This window comes from Phyllostomus hastatus, unplaced genomic scaffold (genome assembly GCF_019186645.2).
Source record: "Phyllostomus hastatus isolate PE091 unplaced genomic scaffold, TTU_PhHast_1.1 phas_contig_150, whole genome shotgun sequence".
In the NCBI taxonomy this organism is placed as follows: domain Eukaryota; kingdom Metazoa; phylum Chordata; class Mammalia; order Chiroptera; family Phyllostomidae; genus Phyllostomus; species Phyllostomus hastatus.
Genome location: NW_025333611.1, coordinates 27,622,355 through 27,644,710, shown reverse-complemented (window position 1 = coordinate 27,644,710; position 22,356 = coordinate 27,622,355). Strand labels below are relative to the sequence as shown.

Genomic DNA, 22,356 nt, shown 5'->3' with positions numbered 1-22,356 from the left:
GAGTATCTAGTGTCTGCTGTATAGTACATGTGGTAGGATATAGTCTATGCCTTTGTGAGTGAAATGACCCATTTTAGCCAAGCAGATTTCTTGCCTTTTTTCTGCCTGACAGGATGAGCTGTTTTCTCCCATATTATTGCCTTTGAATTTCAGTGTGAAGACCATAAATAATAATCTTCAAAAAACACTCAGCAAACTGGCATTTGATGATAATACTAAAATCTTTATTTTAATCTTTCTTAGATGTTTTAGAATGAAGTATTTAGATCTAGACATTCAGAAAGATAATGAGTTGTTTGTAGTTTGAGAGTGAAGTTTGTTTTTTCCCCTCAGTGGTCTAGGTGAGAAATGGGTAAGAAACATAGAGGCCTAGTGTATTTGCTCTAGAATTAGGTGAAATCATACATTTGGTGTACAAAGGTGTGGATGCTCTAAGGACCTCTTTTCTAGTCATTATCAGAGCCTATAGCTGAGAAAAAAAACAAGTTGCTTTTCCTCACTAAGTCAAAAGATCTTTTAGTTTGAGTAAAGTGCTTGGGTCTTTTTGAAAATTTTTATATTAGAATTGTGTTATTTTAGGGAATCCCACCATTTGGGCTCTCTGGTTCTTGTTTTAAATATTGAGGTAAATACTGGTATGTTATGTATTTCATCACATATAATGAGAATGTTCCTTAGCTGTCAAAGGCCTTTAATAGCAGAACTTGCATTGGATTCTATTGAAACGTGCCCATTGTTCAGAATAGAGATCAGGCTGAAAATTTTTTAAAAGCAAGTTTTTATTTAGATTTGAAGTCTTTTCCATTGTAGCAAAAGAAAAATAAAATTCCTAAAGAAAGGACTTTAGTGAGCTATATGACTCAGTTTTTCTGTCATAAGAATGTATGCATACACGATGTGTGTATAGATACAATATTCTTCTTTTAAAATTATAAAAATATAGTCTCATGGTGTAAAAAGATAGGTATCTATTTAAAAAGCATAGCTTTATATCATAATGAGGTGTTTTTTTTTTTTCTAGAGGCAAGTTCACACAGACATCGTATATAACAATTTATAGCAAATTATAAAAAAGCTTAGTAGGGAATTTTTTTTCCTGAGAATTACTTTTAGAGTTGAAAACACGGGCCCATACAGAAGTTCCATTCTGATTTTCTTTAGCAGGAGAGGAGATGGATCATTTCCTTTAGGGATATTCATGATCCTATAATCTAGAGCAAGGTTTCTCAACAGCAACATACTAACATTTTGGGCCAGATAATTCTTTGTTATGAGGGCCTTTCCTATGCATTAGCAGCATCCCTAACCTTTACCCAGTAGATGCCAGTAAAACCCACTTGGTTGTGACAGCCAAAAAAGTCTCCTGGGGGCAAATCACCACTGGTCTAAAGGCCACTCTTATTGTCAGAGATGGCAATTTTGTCATGAATACTCAGTATTCAAACTTCAGGTAAACAAGGTGAGTCACTGCTTTTAATAGCATCTCAGGGCTTAAGCTTATAACCAGAACAAGAAGAAAATTAAAAGAGGGTACTGAAAGTTTTAATGCTGTAAATTTTCTATGGTAAATTTATCATTTGGGGGAACTTTTACTTACAGTACTACATTATTTTTTAAAAACCCATTCATTGTCCAGGAAAGTGAATTTAAAAAAAAAAAAAACCTTTATGGGGACTTTGCTTAAGGTAGAAAGGGCTTTTATTCCATAAATTAGCATCAGGAGTGATAAATAGGAAATGGAACTTTGTGTTCTAGCAAGCAAATTTTGGAGACATTGGAGATGTTTATTGAAGGAGAAGTTGTATAGTGTTAACTGTAACGATTTTTTATGTAGCATGAGTATCAACCATGCACACGTTTTATATTCTGTAAAGCCTGAAGACTTCACATATAAAATGATACGTGTTGATGAGTATGGTACATGGACAGTTGATTGGTATGGATAGAGGAAAACCTGATTGTGAAACTTGAAGTATGTAGGGGTTTCCTTTTGGTTATTATTTAGTACATTTCAATAAATGATTAAATTCATATAGTTTATAAGTCAAGGTAAAATAAAGACAAGTACAGTTTAAAGTCTAGAGGTTACCGCCTCCTCCAAGTATCCTGCCTTCTACACCTTGTGTTGTGTATTCTTTCAGATTTTCTTTATGGAAATACAGATATACATTTTAATTTTCCCCACTGTTACACAAAAGATTCATATGAGATTTTAAAGTAGTAAATTAAAGAAGGATTTAGACTTTTTATCTAAACAAAGTGATAAAACATGTTAAGAATGAAGCATTGGGGAAGAGTTTAAGGACATTACTTTCTGAGCCTATCTGATAGTAGAGTGATGATGTACTAGATGCCCTCTGAAAGTCTGTTCTAGCCTTCTGATTCAGTGATGAAGATATGATAAATAAAAAATGTTGCTTCAAAGAAAGCAAAGCAGTTTTTTAAAAGCATTAGTTTTGGGTTGGCAAGTATAAAGAAAAGAAATGAGTCTACCAATTTTTTTTTTTTGGCCAAATTTACCTTCCTGTAGGACCAAAGTTGTAAGAAATAAAATCAATTCCTTTTTTTTTTTAACTCACTGCATGTGAACTATTTCAATATATCTATCTTCTTGGACCTTCTTATTTACAATTTTCCTCTCCTGTTGCTTGTCTGTAAAGTTATAGAATCCTGGTGATAATGCTATCTCATCTCATTTTTAGGTAACTGCTACCATTTATTGAATGCTTATTATATGCCTGTACCGTACTAGATACTTTCATTATTTTATTTAATCGTTTCAACATCCGTTTGAGGTAGGTATATCATCTACATTTTTATAGACAAATAAATGTAGGCTCAGAGAAATGATGAATCAAAAAAACAAACCAAAAAAATGGTCAAAATGTTACACAGCTTGTAAGTGGTAAAACTAGGATTTGAATTTAGTACAGAATCCAGAGTCCATGCTGCTATTTCGCTTCCTCAAATTAAAAATACTCACAAAGTTTTTGGTTACAGAATGCTTTTTCTTTAATACATGCTTGCTTAGTCCCTGTTGAAGTTTTCATAGATCTAAAGTGAAATGAGAAAAGTAAGAAGGCCCTGGCTGGGTAGTTCAGTTGGTTAGAATGTCTTCCTGATTGCCAAGATTGCAGGTTTGATCCTCACCTGGACACATAAAGGAATCAACCAGTGATTGCATAAATAAATGGAACAATAAATCTATGCCTCTCTCTCTCTCTTTCAAAAATCAATTAAAAAGTAAGGGCAGTGTAGTGACTTTCTCATAAAGCTATTTTTAAACTTGTTTTATACTTGTTATACTTGAGATAAACAATGCCCTTCCTACTCTTACAAAATGATTATTTAAAATATCCCTCTTTGACAAAATATCAAATTGGAAACTTCATGTCAAAACCCTGGGAAAAGCCTCAGAAGTTTGGGAACCGTTGAGTTAAGTGACTTACTCAGAATCACACAACTAATTTGTAGTAAAAATAGGTCATCCAACTCCCATTCTAGTTATCCTACTTGCTAGATTGTCCTGCTTACTATTTCTCTTCTGATCCATTGTACCAGTGAATTAATTAGTTGTTTAAGAAATGCCTGTTTCAAACTAGCATATAATCCATAGTTAATGTTGTTGGAAAAGTTTTTTTTAAGGAATTTTTTAAAAGATTTTATTTATTTATTTTTAGAGAGGGAAGGGAGAGAGAAAGAGAGAGAGAGAAACATCAATGTGCGGTTGCTGGGAGCTGTGGCCTGCAACCCAGGCATGTGCCCTGACTGGGAATCAAACCTGCGATCCTTTGGTTTGCAGCCGGCGCTCAATCCACTGAGCTACGCCAGCCAGGGCGAAAAGTTTTATATTTAATGAAATTAATGACTGCCATGTAGATCAATATATTAAGAAAGAAATCAAAGGTGTACCATTGAGCATAGCAGGAGCACTATTCTAAGGTCATTTCGTAATTGAACTTACTTGAAAAGTTCAAGCCTTGTCATTATTCATTTTTAAAGAATTAGAAATATTAAAACCACTGATAAAGACATTTACCCAACTTTGCATCGACACTTGCAACTTTGCCAATATGGGAAACACTTGTTTTGTTATATTGTTAACACTCTAATTTGTAAAAATTAAAACTTTTATGCTATCCTATTGGTAGTTACTGACAGTGTATGGTTCCTGTGAATGAAGGTCATTTCGATTGACTCGTTTACCTTCCTTCTGGCCAACTTAACCTAAACCAAGAAGAAAGTAAAGTTGTATGTACGGTAACTGTTCTTTATTTGCTAGGCTGAAATTGAGCAACTGTTTTGTGAAAGAGCACATTTTGTTCTTTCTCCACTACACACACTTCAGTTCTTTGTTTTTTCTTTTAATGGATGCTCTTTTTAGTAGTGGAAAGGGTGTTTTTTAAAAAAGTAGATATCCCACTGTGTCTAAGTGGTTTGATTCACCTGCATTAGTGTGCAATTTTGAAAAGAGAAAGGCCAAGTGTATGCCAGGGATTAGCCCTCAGAACTAAAGAATTGAGCATGAGAACAGTTTATTATGTTGCCAAGGTAAGTTTGATGTGTTTAACAGTTTGAAATGAGGACAGTTAGATTGAGAACAAGTGTTTGTGTATCATAAAAATGACCATTTTAACCATTTTTAAATTTTATACCTTGTGTTAGATATAATTTACCATTTGAAAGTGTACAGTTCATTGGCATTAAGTGCATTGTCATTGTTGTGTGACCATCACTGCCAGACATCTCCAGAACTTCATCTTCCCAAGTGGAAACTGCGCTCATTAAACAGGAATGCCCCAGCTTCCCCTCCCCAGCCCCTAGCAACCACAATTCCTACTTGTTTTGTCTCTATGAATTTGACTACTCTAGGTACATCAAATGAGTGAAATAATACAGTATTTCTATTTTTGTGACTGGCTTATTTCACTTAGTATAATGTCTTCAAGGTTCATACTTAGAGCATATGTCAGAATTTCATTCCTTTTAGAGGCTGAATACTATTCCACTTCATATATATATATAAATATATATATATATATTTTTTTTTTGGTCTATCCATTAGTGGATACTTGGATTGCTTCTACCTTTTGACTAGTGTGAATATGCTACTCTGAATATGGGTGTACAAATAATCTGTTCGAGTCCCTGCTTTCAGTTCCTTGGGTATATATCCAGAAGTGGGATTGCTGGATCATATGCTAATGCTATTTTTTATATTTTGAGTATATTTATATACTGTTTTTTATAGTGGCTGTACTTTCCCACCAACAATGCACAAGTGTTGCAGTTTCTCCACAGTCTAGCCAATACTTGTTATTTTCTGTTTGGTTTTGAGTGATAGTCATACTAATGGTTATGAAGTGTTATCTCATTGGGGTTTGGATTGGAATTTCCCTAGTGATTAGTGATATTGAGCATCTTTTCATGTGCTTATTGGCCATTATATATCTTCTTTGGAGAAATGTCTATTCAGATTCTTTGCCTATTTTTAATTGGGTTGTGTTCTCACTGTTTTACTGTAGGAGTTCTTTATGTATTCTGGATATTAATCCCTTATCAGATATATAATTTGTATGTATTTTCTCCCATCCCATGGATTGCCTTTTCATTCTTAAAAGTGTCCTTCCATGCTTAAGTTTTTAATTTTCATCAAATCCAATTTACCTATTCTTTTATTGTTTGTACTTTTGGTGTCATACCCATGAAGTCATTGCCAAATCCAAAGAAGACCCCCCCCATGTTTTCTTCTAAGAATTTTATAGTTTTAGCCCCTGTTTAGCTCTTTGATCCATTTTGAGTTAATTTTTGTGTATGGTGTAAGGTGAGAGTCCAACTTTATTCTTGTGCATGTGGATATTTAGTTTTTCTAACACCATTTGATAGTAAGACCATCTTTTATGCCATTGAATGCTCTTGGCATCCTTGTTGAAAATCGGTTGACCATGTATGGGAGGGTTTATTTCTGCCCTCTCTGTTCTCTTCATCGGTCTATATGTCTTTCTTTATGCTAGTACCACACTGTTTTGATTACTGTAGCTTTTGTAGTAAGTTTTGAAATCAGAAAGTGTTAGTCCAACTTTGATCTGTTTTTTTTTTTTTTCCCCAAGATTGTTTTGGCTGTTAAGGGTCCCATGACATTCCACATAAATTTTAGGATGGGTCTTTCTTTTTCTGCAAAAAATGCTGTTGGGCTTTTGATAATCAGGAATTGCAATGTATCTGTAAATTGCTATAGGTGAGAACAAGTTTTAATACAAATCTTATGTAATTATTTCATCACAATAGATATTAAAAATGAAAATGGCAAAACATTAAAAAGCACCTGTAACATGGAAAGACTGAGTATTTACTGTTGTCCTGCTTGAAGCTATTGAACCCAGTTAATGTGGAATACTATGCTCTGAGTACATGTTTCTGTAGTGTAACTCTTAGGGGTTTTTTTGTTGATTTATCCTCATATTGACTGTTTGTGATTGATTTTGATGCTTCATATATTGATTAAATGCTAGGAAGAATATTCTTTGTCCTTTATATGATTAGAGATGAGTTTTGGAAAAGTCATCTCAATATGCTATTAAACTTTGGTCAATGAACTTACAGTATTTTCTTTAATGATGTAGAATTTAAAAAGTTTTCACATAGGCATTTTATGACAGCTTAGTCAGAAGGTAAAGTTCTGGCCATGTCAGTTGATACTTTTGAGTGGTATACTTTGAAAGGACTTCCTGCTCTTATCAGTTTCTAATTGATTTTTTCCTGTCCATGTTTTCTTATTTGCTGTTAAATCTGTACATTTTATTTTGTCTTTTAAAACGTGTGTTATTGTTGCCCTGGCCAGGGGGCTCAGTCGTTGGAGAGTTGTCCTGTGCACCAGAGGGTTGTGTGTTCAATTCCTGGTCAGGGCACATGCCTAGGTTGCAGATTTGATCCCCAGTCGGGGAGCCTGCGGGGAGCATGTCTGAGGTAGCTCATCAGTGTTTCTCTCTCACATCCACCTTTCTCTCCTAGTCCCTGTCCCTGTCCCTTTATCTCTCCCTCTCTCTCTCTTCCTTTCTCTCTAAAAAATCAGTAGCCGGACATCCTTGGTTGAGGATTTAAAAGAAGTATACAGTTGCTAAATTTGGTAATGTGAAACAAACTAGCATCGAAGAGCATATCCCAAAAGGGGCAATAGTCCAATTATATTGGATACATTCTCCTTTTTTGTTACTTTTTATTGTGATACAATTTCAAACTTATGGGAAAGTTGCAAGAACAGTACAAGGAACTCTTGCCATATACCCCTTTACCTAGATTTGCCAGTTATGTTCATTTTGACCCATTTTCTTTCTCTCCATAAACAAAAAATAACTTATTTTTGGAATCATTTGAAAGTAGGTTGCATACATGGTGCATCTTTACCCTTAAATCCTTCAGTGTACATCCCTAACAACAAAAACATTTTCTTACATAATTACAGTATATTTATCAAAATAAGAAATTTAACACATTTGTGAAGTATTTTTCAAATTCAAGTTCTCAAAGTTTTAAAATTGAAATATAACTCTTTAAAGTGTATAATTCAGTGTTTTTAAATAGATTCACAAATTTGAGCAACCATCACATTTATTTATTTATTTATTTATTTATTTATTTATTTATTTATTTATAGGGGGAGAGAGGGAGAAAGAGGGAGAGAAACATCAATGTGAGAGAGAAACATTGATAGGCTGCCTCTCTCACACACCCCGACTAGGGACCATACGTACAGCCCAGCCATGTGGCCCCACCAGGAATTGAACCAGCAGCCTTGTGCTCTATGGCGTGACACCCAACCAATGGAGCCACACTGGTCAGGGCTCCTCCACTGTCTATTTTAAAAGATTTTTATCACAGGTTCAATTCCCAGTCAGGGCACATGCCTGGGTTGCAGGCCACAGCCCCCAGCAACCACACATTGATGTTTTTCTCTCTCTCTCTCTTTCTCCCTTCTTTCCCTCTCTAAAAATAAATAAATAAATAAAATCTTTTTTAAAAATAAAATAAAACATTGTTATCATCTCCAAACAAAACCTCGTACCCATTAGCAGTCATTTCCCATTCTCCCCTTCCCTCTAGCCCCTAGTAATCATTTACCGACTTTTTCTCTGGATTTGCCTCCTCTGGGCATTTTTATGTAAATGGAGTCATACAGTATGACAATATGTAGTCTTGTGCCTTGCTTCTTTCACTTAGCATATTGTTTGCAAGGTTTCTACACGTATCATTAGAATAATTTTCCATTTTGTGAATATGCCACATTTTGTTGATTGATTTTTGTTTGATAACATTTAGGTTATTTCCATACTTTGGCTATTATGAAAATGATGCCATGAATATTTGTGTATCAGTTTTGCACAAACATATCTTTTCATTTCCCTGTGTATGTGTACACACACACACACACACACACACACACACACACATCCCCCCCAGGACTGGAATTGCTTGGTATTACGATAACTCTATGTTTAACTTTCTGAGAAACTACCAAGGTGTTTCCTACAGCACTGCAACATTTTATATTCCACCAGCAATATATGAGTGTCCTAATTTCTCTACATTCTTGTTAACCTTTTTTTTTTTTTTTAAACGATAGCCATTCTGGTGGATATGGAGTGATACCTCATTGTGGTTTTGATTTGCATTTCCTTATTGATTAATAAAGTTGAGCCTCTTCTCGTGTCTGTTGGCTATTTGTATGTCTTCGGCGAAATGTCTATTCAAATATTTTTCCCATGTCTTGATTGGGTTATCTGTCTTTGTGTTGTTGAATTGTTTTTTGTTTTGTTTTGTTTTTAGAAAAAGATGTCTATTTTGGATACTAGTCCCTTAGGTGCATGATTTGCAAAATATTTTCTCATTCTGTAGGTTGTCTTTTCGCTTTTCTTTTTTTAAAGATTTTATTTATTTATTTTTAGAGAGGCGGGAAGGGAAGGAGAAAGGGAGAGAAACATCAATGTGTGGTTGCCTCTCATGTGCCCCCTACTGGGGACCTGGTCTGTAACCCAGGCATGTGCGCTGACTGGGAATTGAACTGGTGACCCTCTGTGCTCAGTCCACTGAGCTACACCAGCCAGGACTCTTTTCACTTTCTTGATTGTGTTGTTAACACTTTTAAATTTTGGTAAAACTCTATTTTTATATTTATCTATTTTTTGTTGTCGTTGCATATGCCTTGGTGTCATGTCTAAGAAACTATTGCATAATCCAAAATCAATTATTTATGCCTGTTTTCATCTAAGAATTTTGTAGTTTTAGCTTTTACACTTAGGTCTGTGATCCATTTTGAGTTAATTTTTATGTAAGATGTGAGGTAGAGGTTTAACTTTATTTTTTTTAATGTGGGTATCCAGTTGTTCCCAATACCATTTGTTGTGAAGAGTGCTTTTTTTAAAAAAAGATTTTATTTATTTCAGAGAGAGGAAAAGGAGGGGAAAAGGAGAGAGGGAAACATCAGTGTGAGGGGGAATCATCAGTGTTTGCCTCTCCTATGCACCCCCACTGACCAGGGACCCAACCTGCAGCCCAGGGATGCATGTGCTTTGACTGGGAATCAAACCGGCAACATTTCACTGGCCAGTTAGAAAAGACTATTTTTTCCTCCATTGAATTGTCTTGGCACTCTTAAGTTGATTGTAAATGTGAGGGTTTATTTCTATTCTGGTCTATTAATTTACATGTTTTATGCCAGTTCCATACTGTTTTGATACTATAACTTTCTTAGTAAGTTTTGAAATTGGGAAGTGTACTTCTTCCAGCTTTGTTCTTTTCCAAGGTTGTTTTGGTATTTGGGTTGTTGGATTGTTATTGTCCTCTTGATTTGGTCTTCAAGAGAGGTTTAATGGGGGGTATTTAATATGCTGAAGAATTTTTGTGTGGTCATACACAAAAGATCCTCTCCCCATTCCTCATAATATTCTAGCTCTTGAAGTTTCTGTTCCTCTTGTGTATGCTGAAGGTGGGTGGGAGGGAGGGAACTCATGTGATTTAAATTGTGTTTACTGTGCTACCAGAAGAGCAAGTTGTCATTGTATCATTTGTGTGTTTTAATCCGTCTCTTCCCTAACAAAGTCTGGAGAAATGAGCGGGCACAAACTGAAGTGGGAGGAGATGGCTGGTTTGGGTAGTTGTAGTTTGAGTGTGTCTGATGTGGAATCTGGTCTGCAAGAAGCATATGGACAGAATTTGTTTTTCCAGGATAATAAACAAATGGGTAAGTGGAATAACATAAAGCATAGCAATTAGAGTTTTTGCATCTGGTATCTTTTAATAACTGCTTAAGAGGTGTGAATTTGATATTTAAGTAGCATGTATTTACTTGACACCCAAGCCAGTGTTATCACCTGTGTGAGTAAACTGCCAAAGCAAATCTTGGATGTCACTGCTCAAATGGTTCCAATTATGTTAAATTACTGGTTATTTTAATTCTATGAACAGTTAAGAGTATACAATATTTTAGTATCTGTTTTACTTAGGACATGACTGAGAGGTTAACAAAGGAAAGTTTATTTTAATTTGAAGATATTATTATTTAAGACTGTTTAAATCAAGTACATGGGTTGGGCCTATAACTACCCCCCACCACAATTTAGAATAATATGATAATACAGTATCAAATAGTATGATCATACAGTACTATTGTGTATAATCTCATTGTTAATCTGTGACAATTATTATTCACTCATTCTCTACAGAAGAAAATTAGAGTTTTGTTTGGAATAGGGCCTTTTCTTCATGAACCCACATCTTGCATAATAAAATTGCGTCTTTCAGAGTTAGATTCATTGGCAGTCTGTTTGAGAATTCTGATTGGTATTGTAGAGTAGATTTATTTATTACACAATAATACATCTGAAGCCTGCTATTTTTTAAGCTTTGTGCTAGGCTTTGGAATTACAAGGATGAAAAAATGAGGTCCCTGTTCATTAAAGACATCAGTCTCTTTAGGAACTAAACATTCCAGAGGATGTGAAAACAAAGTAAATTATTTATTCAAATTATATTTGCCCTTTCTTAACACCTTTCAGACATTGACAAATTATATTTGAGTGTTTGTTCTAGGCATTATATACTTTAACTGCATCACCTCATTTAATTTTCTCATGGTCTTGTGACAGTTAGGATCCTAAACTAAGTATGGATCATTGACCTGTGTTAATTGGATGATCGCTGTAAAGTTTGATGTTTGGGTGTCTTCAGTAGTTTGATGGGGTTTAAGTGGAAGGTTTAAAGGGGCTGTGGTTTTACAACATGAAAGCCTACGAAGTCCATCCGCATGAGATCGTCTTTTGCTCATATTTGAGCAAAGCCACAGCTGCTTCATTATGTTCTGTAAACTCTCCAAGTATGTCTGGGTTCAGGACCTTTGGCATTTGCTGTTCACTCTCAGCAGTCTTCTCTTCGATATCCACATTGCTTCCCTGTCTCACTTCTTTCACTGGTCTGCTAACAGGCCTTCCAACTGCCTAATGTACATATGTTCCATAAACATCTCAGACTCAACAGTTCTGAAACTGAACTTATCATTTCCCCCTCCACCTGTATCTCCCCCCACCCCGCCCCCATCTTTGTAAATTATATTGCCCTAAAGCTAGTCACTGTCTTCAGAAACCTCAGTGCTCACAACTGCTGTTTCTTCTCACCACACACATCTAAGCAGGCACTAAGTGCTGTAGGTTTGTTCTTAACACCTTATTTATGTGTCCCTTTTGCTGTATCCTCACTGCTCCTGCTGTAAATCAAACCATCATTTTTCACCCGGACTTACTATGGTAATCCTTGGCTCTATCTACCTCTAAGATTAAATGTCTCTAAGTCTTCCTCTATCATGTTATCAGAGTAAATTCTCTAGTGCCAGTTCAGTCATGTCAAGCCTTTGGCAAAAAGCCTTCCCATTCCTTAGATAAAGGGTAAATCGAAATTCCTTAGTATGGCAAACAAGGTTATTTAGGATTTTGTTCCTATCTATTTTCCCAACCCCACCCTTGCTGTACCCTACTTCATTTCCTTTTTGTATTCCACCTGTACACCTGTAGTTCTCTGAACCTGTCAATCTATTATATGCCCTGGTATATTTATTTCCACTGCTTTGGTTTCTAGAATCACAATAGTAATTACTGTATGCTGAGTGCTTATTGTCCACTGGGCTGAATGCTTACATATTCTCAAATAAATTTTACAACTACCACATGAGGAAAGTTATATTATTCCCAACATACAGGCAAGGCAATTGAAGCTTAGAGACATTAGGTAACATAAACGAAGTTGTGCATCTAGTAATGATGGAGCCAGGATTTGAATCCAGGTGTCTTGGACTGTAAAGGTGATGTTTATACCCACTACTACTATACGCTGCTGCTGTCGCTCTTGTCCCTGTTCCCCATCCTGTTGTGTACCTTCTTGTTTCAGAGTCATCATACCTAACCGATTTCCTTCATTACTATCCCAGTTAGAATTGACCATTCCTTCCTCTGTGTTCCCATGTTATGTATACAATTGTTATAGTGTCCATAATACATTACTGCATTTATTTATCTGTCTTAATGAGCAGGAATCATGTCTTGTTTATTTTTGTATTTCCAGTATATACTAGGATGTCTGGCACATAGTAGATGCTTAATAAATGTTGAATGAGTATATGTGTAGTGCTTAATATGCTCAGGTTACTTGTTAGTCTAAGACAAATATAATGGATTCTATATTATTTTTTAAAGATATTATTTATTTATTTTTAGAGAAGGGGAAGGGAGGGAGAAGAGAGGGAGAGAAACATCAATGTGTGGTTGCCTCTCATGTGGCCACCACTGGGGACCTGGCCTGCAACCCAGGCATGTGCCCTGACTGGGAATCGGACTGGTGACCCTTTGGTTCGCAGCCCGCGCTCAATCCACTGAGCTACACCAGCCAGGGCTCTATATTATTTTTGTGGAGTAGAGAGTAAGAGTATAGGAAGACAAGGTCCTAAGGCAAACTGACCTTAATTATAGTATTCATGGTAATATTAACAGTAATAATAACAATATTTGTTAAGCAATTACCATGTGTTAAACACTATTGTGCAAGTTTAGATATATCACCTAGCTTAATCACCAATAACTCTGTGATAAAGTTACTGCTGTCCTTACTTTATAGCTGTGGAAAATGAGGCTAAGAGAAGTAAAACAAGTTAACTAAGATCGCACTGTGAGCTGTGTGGGTTGGTATTCTGTGAGTCCTTCCTCTTAGTCATTATGCTGTCCTCCCCTTATTGGTATTAATTGGAGGTTTATGGGTGTTTGAGCTCTTCTAACTTATTAAAATTGAGTATTCCTTTGGAGTGTTCAATGCTTATTTTCTGTTTAGGATAATGAGCAGAAGACAGGACTTCTTTCTAACTTCATCCTTACCCCTTTATTATGATAGAAAAAATACAGAGTAACATTTCTTTCTTCAACAGTAAGATTTTCTTGTCCTTAATTGCCAGATACTTCATTCCTGTGGCTTTTCTAATGAATATGTAAGCAGTCTTCTTTTTTTAGAAACTTATTGTGGTATAAATGTTGTTACATGTGTGCTGGTTAGAAATAATGTAGATGTAGCTGCCAGAAATTACTAAATAAAAACATGATTCATCTGTTTAAGAACTCTGGGCAGAGAAGAGTTAGTGGGCTTGATAATCTATTACATTTAATTTAATTTAATGTAAGGAAGTTTTTTCCTGACATCACCATTACTATTAAACTGACATTGTGATACCTGTAGATTCTCTGCTTACTTCACTGCCTTGTATTTTAGTTATGCTCCATCGTTTAGGAGATTCACTTAAGACAGTTTGATGTGGTGAAAGAAAGGGTGTGAGCTTTGGAGTCTGAAACACATAGCTTCAGAACCCTGCATAGTTATGTGATCTTGGGCAAGCTGCTTACCTTTTCTGAGTTTGTTACTTAAAATGAAGATCAGTTAATTGACTTCATTGAGTAGCTAAGATGTTTGAATGGAATAATATGGAACATGCTTATACATATGACACACTTTATTAATGGTGACATATTTTTAAGTACTTAATGGTAGTTATGTTTTTAAAATATGTTTTATTGATTATGCTATTATAGTTGTCCCATTTTCCCCCCTTCACTCCCCTCTACCCTATACACCCTCTCCCACCCATATCCCCCCTTTAGTCATGTCCATGTGTCATACTTAAAAGTTCTTTAGCTTCTACATTTCCCATACTATTCTTACCTTCCTGCTGTCTATTTTCAACCTACAATCTATGCTACTTATTCTCTGTACCTTTTCCCCCTCTCTCCTCCTCCCACTCCCCTGTTACTAACTCTCCATGTGATCTCCATTTCTGTGGTTCTGTTCCTGTTCTAATTGTTTGCTTAGTTTCTTTTGGTTTTGCTTTAGGTGTGGTTGTTAATAATTGTGAGTTTGCTGTCATTTTACTATACATGTTTTTTCTTTATCTTCTTTTCTTAGATAAGTCCCTTTAACATTTCATAAAATAAGGGCTTGGTGATGATGAACTCCTTTAACTTGACCTTATTTGAGAAGCACTTTATCTACCCTTCCATTCTAAATGAAAGCTTTGCTGGATAGAGTAATCTGGGGTGTAGGTCCTTGTCTTTCATGACTTGGAATACTTCTTTCCAGCCCCTTCTTGCCTGTAAGGTCTCTTTTGAGAAATCAGCTAACAGTCTGATGGGAACTCCTTTGTAGGTGACTGTCCCCTTATCTCTTGCTGCTTCTAGGATTCTCTCCTTCATTTTTACCTTGGCTAATGTAATTATGATGTGCCTTGGTGTGTTTCTTCTTGGGTCCAACTTCTTTGGGGCTCTCTGAGCTTCCTGGATTTCCTGGACGTCTATTTCTTTTGCCAGAATGAGGAAGTTCTCCTTTATTATTTGTTCAAATACGTGTTCAATCTGTTGCTTTTCCTCTTCCCCTTCTGGTACCCCTATAATTCGGATGTTGGAACGTTTAAAAATGTCCTGGAGGTTCCTAAGCTTCTCCTCGTTTTTTTGAATTCTTATTTCTTCATTCTTTCCTGTTTGGTTGTTTTTTTCTTCCTTCTGGTCCACTCTATTGTTTTAAGTCCCAGTTTCCTTCCCATCACTGTTGGTTCTCCGTGCATCTTCCTTCATCTCTTTTATGGTAACCTGCATTTTTTCATGTAATTTGCGCCCAAAATCAACCAATTCTGTGAGCTTCCTGATCACCAGTGTTTTGAACTGTGCATCTGATAGATTGGCTATCTCTTGGTCACTCAAAAGGATGAGCCCTGGGGTGTTGATCTGTTTTTCTGTTTGAGACATGTCTCTCTCTCTCTATCTTTTCTTTTCTTTTTTTTTTTTTTTTGGTCTGGTCGGTCCTGTTACAGTGAAGGGCAGAGCCTTAGGTGTTCACCGGGGCTGGGCACCCCAGTCGCTAGATTGTGACATTGTATGTGGGGGCGGGGGTGGGAGGGAACAATGGCGGTAGCTCCGCTCTCCTAGGACCACAGTCCCTTCCCTGGGATCCTGGGCTGCACGCTCTGTCCCAGTCCACAATCGCTGCCTCACTGGGTCCACCCGCTGCCACTCGAGTACTCAGGGTCGACCCGCTGTGATCCTGCGCGCCCTGGATGCTTTACGCGCTCCCGGTTGCCTTATGTGCCCACTGCTCTCTGCTCTCCACGCCCTGACCAGTGCTGCAACCCGAGCCAGCCACTTGTCTCTGCCCCTCCTACCGGTCTGGATGAACGGGTCTACTTCAACTTCTTGGCTGTCCAACTTCCATTCAGATAAATTCTCTGTCAGTTCTGGGTGTTATTCTACCTCTAAATTGTTGTTGTTCTAATCTTGGTTGTGCGTGGAGGTACAGTGCGTCCACCTATGCCTCCATCTTGCTGGAAGTCTCGGTAGTTATTTTTTAAAAGACCTTCCTCTCTCCCATCTTTAGAGACTTCAAAGATAATAGATTTTATGTTAAAATTATAGTTTAGAAATGAAGTTTTTGTAGTTGAGCAAAGTGGTATTAATTTTCTCCAGTTTTAACTTAGAATTAGAAGAAGCATGATGATTCTCCCTTGTGTTGTGTGAGGCTAAAGAACTCACAAAATACCATTTATGCTTTGTGAACAGAGGATTGTGGATCTGAAATAAGGAATACAGTTTTCCATGTAGAAAGAAATTTGAGAAGTTTTTATGTTAAGGAATACAGCCTTTTTATTCCAGTGTTTCAGAATGTTGCTGACTATATTGGGCCTTACTGTATCAGCAAAACTCATTCCTAAATTTATTATTTGGTCCTGTGTTACTTTCTCCCTTTGAGTAGTTCTGGGAGCATGTTTGTGGTGGATATTACTGTTGAAACTTTTGGAGTACTGAGTGTTTTTTTGTGAAAAGGAATTACTGTGTCTTTTCAGTAATTATGTCTTGGGACACTGACCCATCCTTCTTGGCTGCTCCAACTAGAAATCAATAGTAAGCCATCTGGATTCTAAAATTAGCGTAAATGATGATTCTGACTTAAAAGTAGAGGGCTTAATTTAGGTGGAGAAATGCAAGGCATGTTGATCTGTCCTATAGATTGCATAAGAGAGAAGAGGAGAAATAGCAAGTACATTTTAAAAAATGTATATTTTAAAAGTTTAAAATGTTTCATTTAGTGTATTTTTATCAAATCTGAATTTCTTAAGGGAGCTTCGTTTTTGAAGGTTTGTGAGGAGAGGCAGTGTAACATAAAGATTTAGCCTTCCCTTAAGCTTTTTCTTAGTTCCTGGTGGAATTCATGGGAGTGACAATTATTCTTAAAGTTAGCAGAAACAAAATGTGTGGTTACTAATATTTTAGTCCCTAACATAAAATACAAAACAACATGTTAAAAATAAAATTTTTATAATCCATTTGTCTTTTCAAAGTCATTCTATCTAAAACAGTGTGTTTTCTATCTATGTTTGAGAGCTTGGTGGTATTCTGTATCATGCTTGTTGCATAATATGACCACATGACTTGAAAATATATAAACAAATATGTGATATAATGTGCATGTTTTATGATAGTGTGCTCATTTTTACTAAGTCCTTTTCTCTTTTAACTAGCAGTTACTATTACAGAAATATCCTAGAGAAGGTAATAATTGATTATTTACAAATATAGAGGTGAGAATTTTAGTTATATGACTTAAAACATATTAATATTATTGAAAATTTTAAGTATAACACTGCTTACTTACACTTGATATAAATTGGTTCTTTAGTGGAAGCATGTTTTGACCAAATCATAACTGGATTGATAAGTGATTTTTCTAACTAGATTTTGGCCAGGGTGACTTTTTTTTTTAAGGTGGTAATAGCTGATTCTGTGATTAATCTCCCTAGTAACTGTTGCCATCCAGTGGTTCATTTCTGAAATGTCAAGTGCGATATAAAAAAATAGGACAAAATGCTTTTTCCTGTTTTCCTCCACCCTTTTGTTTAAATTCTAGTTGAAGCAAAAACTACAATTATTTTTTTTAGAGAGGGAATTAAAAAGAAAAACTTTTGAGGAGGAAGACAAAGTTTTTGCCTTAAGCATTTTAGAAGAGATTGCCTATAAAAGAAAAACAGGGTTTTTCTTGTTTGTTGTTTTTTATGGGCCAGATTCTGTCTTGTCCTATTTCTTCTACCTTTCAAAGGTAGAAGAAAAATCTGCAGTGTTTAAGACTTGAAATAAAGTTTTCTGCCATTAGCAAAAACAGTACCAATCTAAGTGGATGTTTTATGTCTGCTGCGGAATGAAGCTGTTGAGTAGAGATGTGCTATATAGCTGTATCATCAGGCAATAAGGACAGTTTCTGTGATCCTTGACCTAAATGTAAGAAACTATGAGGGCTTTTTATATTCCTTTGCATAATCAAGACCAATTTCATTAGATATGTCATTCATTTGGAATTATCCATTATAAAGACTTTTTGGTACTGTATCACCAAGCCTTTATTAAATGTACAGAATTGGTCTTATTTAATATTTTCATGTAGTTATAAATGGTTTCTGTTTTGGCCAGCCAGGTATATTTTTAGGTAATGCTATTGCAATCTGAACTGCAAGAGTATGTTTCAGTGGGTTTATCAGTAAGATATTTATGAACTGCCAAAAGCAATCCCCAAATGTTCCCAAAGTAATAGACATAACTACGTATTTTTTTATTGATTCCACATTGAATCAGGCTTTTAAAATTTTAGAGGGAAAAGGACAAAATAAGTGATAGAATTGAGTGCTTTTTGGCACATCTGATTGACACAAATGTACTTAAACCATTTATATGTTTTGTTGTATATGACAATAACATCCTGGAAACTTAAGGTTTTTCCCACAAGTGTTGTGGATATTTAATATTTTTTTAATCTTGTGGGTCAGAACTTAAATATAAAATAACTAAAACTACTTTTGAAAATTTAAATGATCATCACAAGAAAAAAATATAGCTATGTGAGTTGATGGACATTAACTAAACATACTTTGGTAAACATTTTGCAATATATAAATAACATAAAATCATTATGTTGTATACCTTAAATTTATATATACAGTGTTAATGTCTGATATCTCAATAAAAGTAGTAGAAAAAATAAAATTAAAACAAGAAAATTCAAGTGAATGTTGATTAAAAGAGCATCATATAGATTCTCAGTGAGATTCTTCCAGTTTGAAAAGGCATAAAAGATAAACACCATGGTGAGGGACAGATCAAGAGTTGTGATTACACAGAATTGTATTCTAAAAATTATACTTTTATAGTGTTTTATGATCTTTAAAATTTATTTTTCCTTTATTTCATTTTTTCACTAGCAGTGTAAGGTAGGTAACGCAGGTATTTGTTTATTGAGGAAGAAATGGAATGTCAGAAAGGTTGAGTGATATGCCTGGTGGAACTAGCACTTGAAACTAATTCTCCTGATCTCTAGTTGTAATATTTATTCCGTTATGCCTTGTGGTCTGATTGAAATGGATTTATAGGCACTCTGACATTGGAGAATTAAACTCAGTGAGTAGTCTTATGAATTGTAATTTTCAAAGAGGTTACAAGCCCTTTGAAACCAAGGGGCAGATACATATCTGTTTTGTGTTTTTCTTCTGAACCTGATTGTTCCCAAGTACTTAGAATGTGCTCTCTATCCTACTGGTGGTAACCAGGTAGGCAATGAGCAGCCTGTTACCTTTTACATGATCTTTCTCAGTCTGTCCCCAGTCGTTCTTTCTAGCCTTAAGCCATAGTTCTCTAAGTACCTCACAGTTTTTTAAAAATTGAAATACAATTCACATACCATAAAATTTAACACTTGAAACTGTACAATTCAGTGGTTTTTAGTACATTCACAAGGTTATGCAGCATTCACCACTATCTAGTTCCAGACATTTTCATCATTCCAGAAAGAAACCTCAGACCTGTTACCAGTCACGCACATTCCTCCCTCCCTGACTCTTCAGGCAACCATGAATCTCCTTTCTGTCTCTATGGATTTGCCTATGCTGAACCTTTCCTATAACTTTTTATTCTGGCATGTGTCAGCACTACTCCTTTTTATGGCTGAATAATATTGCATGGTCTGGATACAGCCCATTTTGTTTACCCACTTACCAGTTGATGGACATTTAGGTTTCCATTTTTTTGCCTGTTATGCATGATGTATCTATGAACTTCTATGTACAAGTGTCTGTGTGAACATGTATATACATTTTTACTCCTCATATATATGCATAGAAGTGGAATTGCTGTATTATATGGTAATTCTATGTTTAATACTTGAAGAACTGTCAAACTGTTTCCCACAGTGGTGGCAACATTTATATTCCCACTAGCAATGTATGAAGGGGACCTTTTTGGAGAGTGGACCATTCATCATCTTCCAAATGCATCTTCAAGCCTATTTTTAATTTTATTCCCTTCCACCTCTACTGCTGTATCTGACCATCTATTGAAATTCTATGCATCCTTAAACGTCTAGCTCAAGTACTACTTGTGCAGTCTTCTTAGATTACTGAGGCTAGAAGTGACTTTCCACTAGTATATATAATTGTACCACTTATTTTTCTTTAGATCTTCTGTAATAGTTGTTGGAGTCTTTGACTTATTTCTCCTACCACATTTTTGTGCTCTCATAGTGATTTGTAAATATTGTAAATATTGTAAATATTTATGTAAAATATGTAAATATCGAAGGAACAAATAAAGGAGAGAATTAGAAATCCTTAACTCGGATTTTTAAAGTATTACATAATACATATAATTTGTATTTGTCTCTATAATAATGTATAATACACATCAGATCAGTGCTTTTTATAAAATAGAAGTGTTAACATCTAAACACTATCTTGAGTAAAAAAATCCCAGAATTTGGAATGATGGTTTTATCTATCCTCACAGCTGGCAGGTATATGTATCTGCAAACACCTACTGTCATGGACTTGCAACAAGCTCTTTGTTGTACAGTTACCTTTCAATATCTTTTGACAACTAATAGTCTACATTTATCTATAGGCATGAATCTAGAATGCCATCTTTCTAATTACATATTAAAGAAGCTATGTTGCATTGTACTAAGTACATATAATACATAGTACGTGGCTCACTGTCATTAGATCTGAAGTTAAAGATTTGTTTTGTAAAATTATGGTATACTAGATAATAAGTTACATCTAAATCATTTTAACTTTACTATCTTTATTAAGGTTTTTATTTGGTGTTCATTTTGAAAGCTGATGACCAACTAGCTAAATATGCCAAATAATCTAGTCCAAATACTATGGTCCTTTGTTTATAAATTTGTGAAGTAGTATTGCCTAGTGTTCAAGAGCACAGATTCTGTAGCTTAATGGCCTGGGTCTGGAACTTAGCTTTGCCAATTATTAGCTGTGTGACTTTGAAGAAGTACTTAACTTTTGTATTGCTGTTTTTCTATCTACAAAAAATGTTAACTCCCCTGGTATATGTATTTATATATTATAGACATGTATGTTATATAAATATGTACTCATGACTATATATGTGAGTACCCATGTTCATGTTTACTTACATGTACATATATACTTTTAGCAAAATAAAGACCATACTATTTTGCATCAGGTGGTTTTCACTTAGTTTTATGAATGCTTTCTCATGCCATTCAAGGTGTTTTAAAAACAGGGTATAATGGCTGTATAATATATGAATATACAGAATATATTTATGAAATTCCCTATTGTAGTTTTTTCCTCTGAATTTTGGAATTTTAATTAATGTTGTAGTAAATATCCTAGCATACTTTTGTTTGGCTTTCAGATAAATTATTTTACAGATGGATTCCTTAAAATGGAATTACTGGGACAGAGGGCATGAGCTATTTAAAGCATTTTTACACACATTTCCAAATTTTTTTCTTGAAGAGTTGTACATATTTTATTTAAGAAAATTTATTTAGAATTAACTTGATTTGAAATTAGAAGGTTGTATTTATTTACATAATTTGATTTTGTTTATACCATTTATTCATTTCAGCGAATATGTATTGAATACCTACTATTTGCAAGGTATTTTTAGGCCCAGAGGATAGAGCAGTGAACAAACAGGTATGGTTCCTAATCTCATGGAGCTTTATTGTCTGTAGGACTCCAGATATTTGACAATGGATTAAATGTGTTTGTTTGTTTGTTTGTTTGTTTTTTAAGAATTAGAATTGAATGAATTAATTAGAAGCAAGGAAAAACTGTGCCTGAATGACTTATCTATGCTATCTAGTCTTTTTACTATGTAGTCCTGTATACATCATCTTGGGGGCTATGTTTATATACTTGTTTCATTGAAAAAAATGCTGCTTTTCAGGTTCTATGTTAGGCACAGAAGATACAGTTCTCTCTAGGAAACTTGAATTTGATGTGTCTATGTTATACCTCTAGTCAGATCTAAAGATAAGCAGCTGGTTGGGAGGCTCTCTCAAAGTCCCTTCCTATTGCCCCATAGTTTTACAGTAATTTTTCTAGTTATACTTAAATTCCAAGTCATATTACCTTAAATGCAGTTACTCTCACAGTGAAATCAGTTTCATGGATATTGCATCTTTAATTCATAAACAGGTTGAATCATTTATTTTGGACCAAGAAGATCTGGATAACCCAGTGCTTAAAACAACATCAGAGATATTCTTATCAAGTACTGCAGAAGGAGCAGACTTACGCACTGTGGATCCAGAGACACAGGCACGACTAGAAGCATTGCTAGAAGCAGCAGGTACATTATTTTTTGTTTTCTCTTTTTCATCTCTTTAAAAGGCTAGATTGTTATACAGCATTATACAAGATTACCCCCAAATTTTATAACATTTTATGGAATTTTAAATCTCTATAAAAATTTCTAA

At 35.1% G+C, this 22,356-nt stretch overlaps 1 protein-coding gene across 3 annotated transcripts in view; it reads left to right on the top strand.

Annotated features, from left to right (window-relative positions):
- Positions 1-22,356, top strand: part of LOC123805981 (ankyrin repeat and KH domain-containing protein 1) — a 108,372-nt gene that overhangs the window by 2,506 nt on the left and 83,510 nt on the right. For all 3 annotated transcript variants that reach the window (XM_045818913.1, XM_045818920.1, XM_045818928.1), the window contains exon 2: positions 22,076-22,229. In XM_045818913.1, the coding sequence (XP_045674869.1) occupies positions 22,076-22,229 (154 nt within the window). The remainder of the gene's footprint in view (positions 1-22,075; positions 22,230-22,356) is intronic.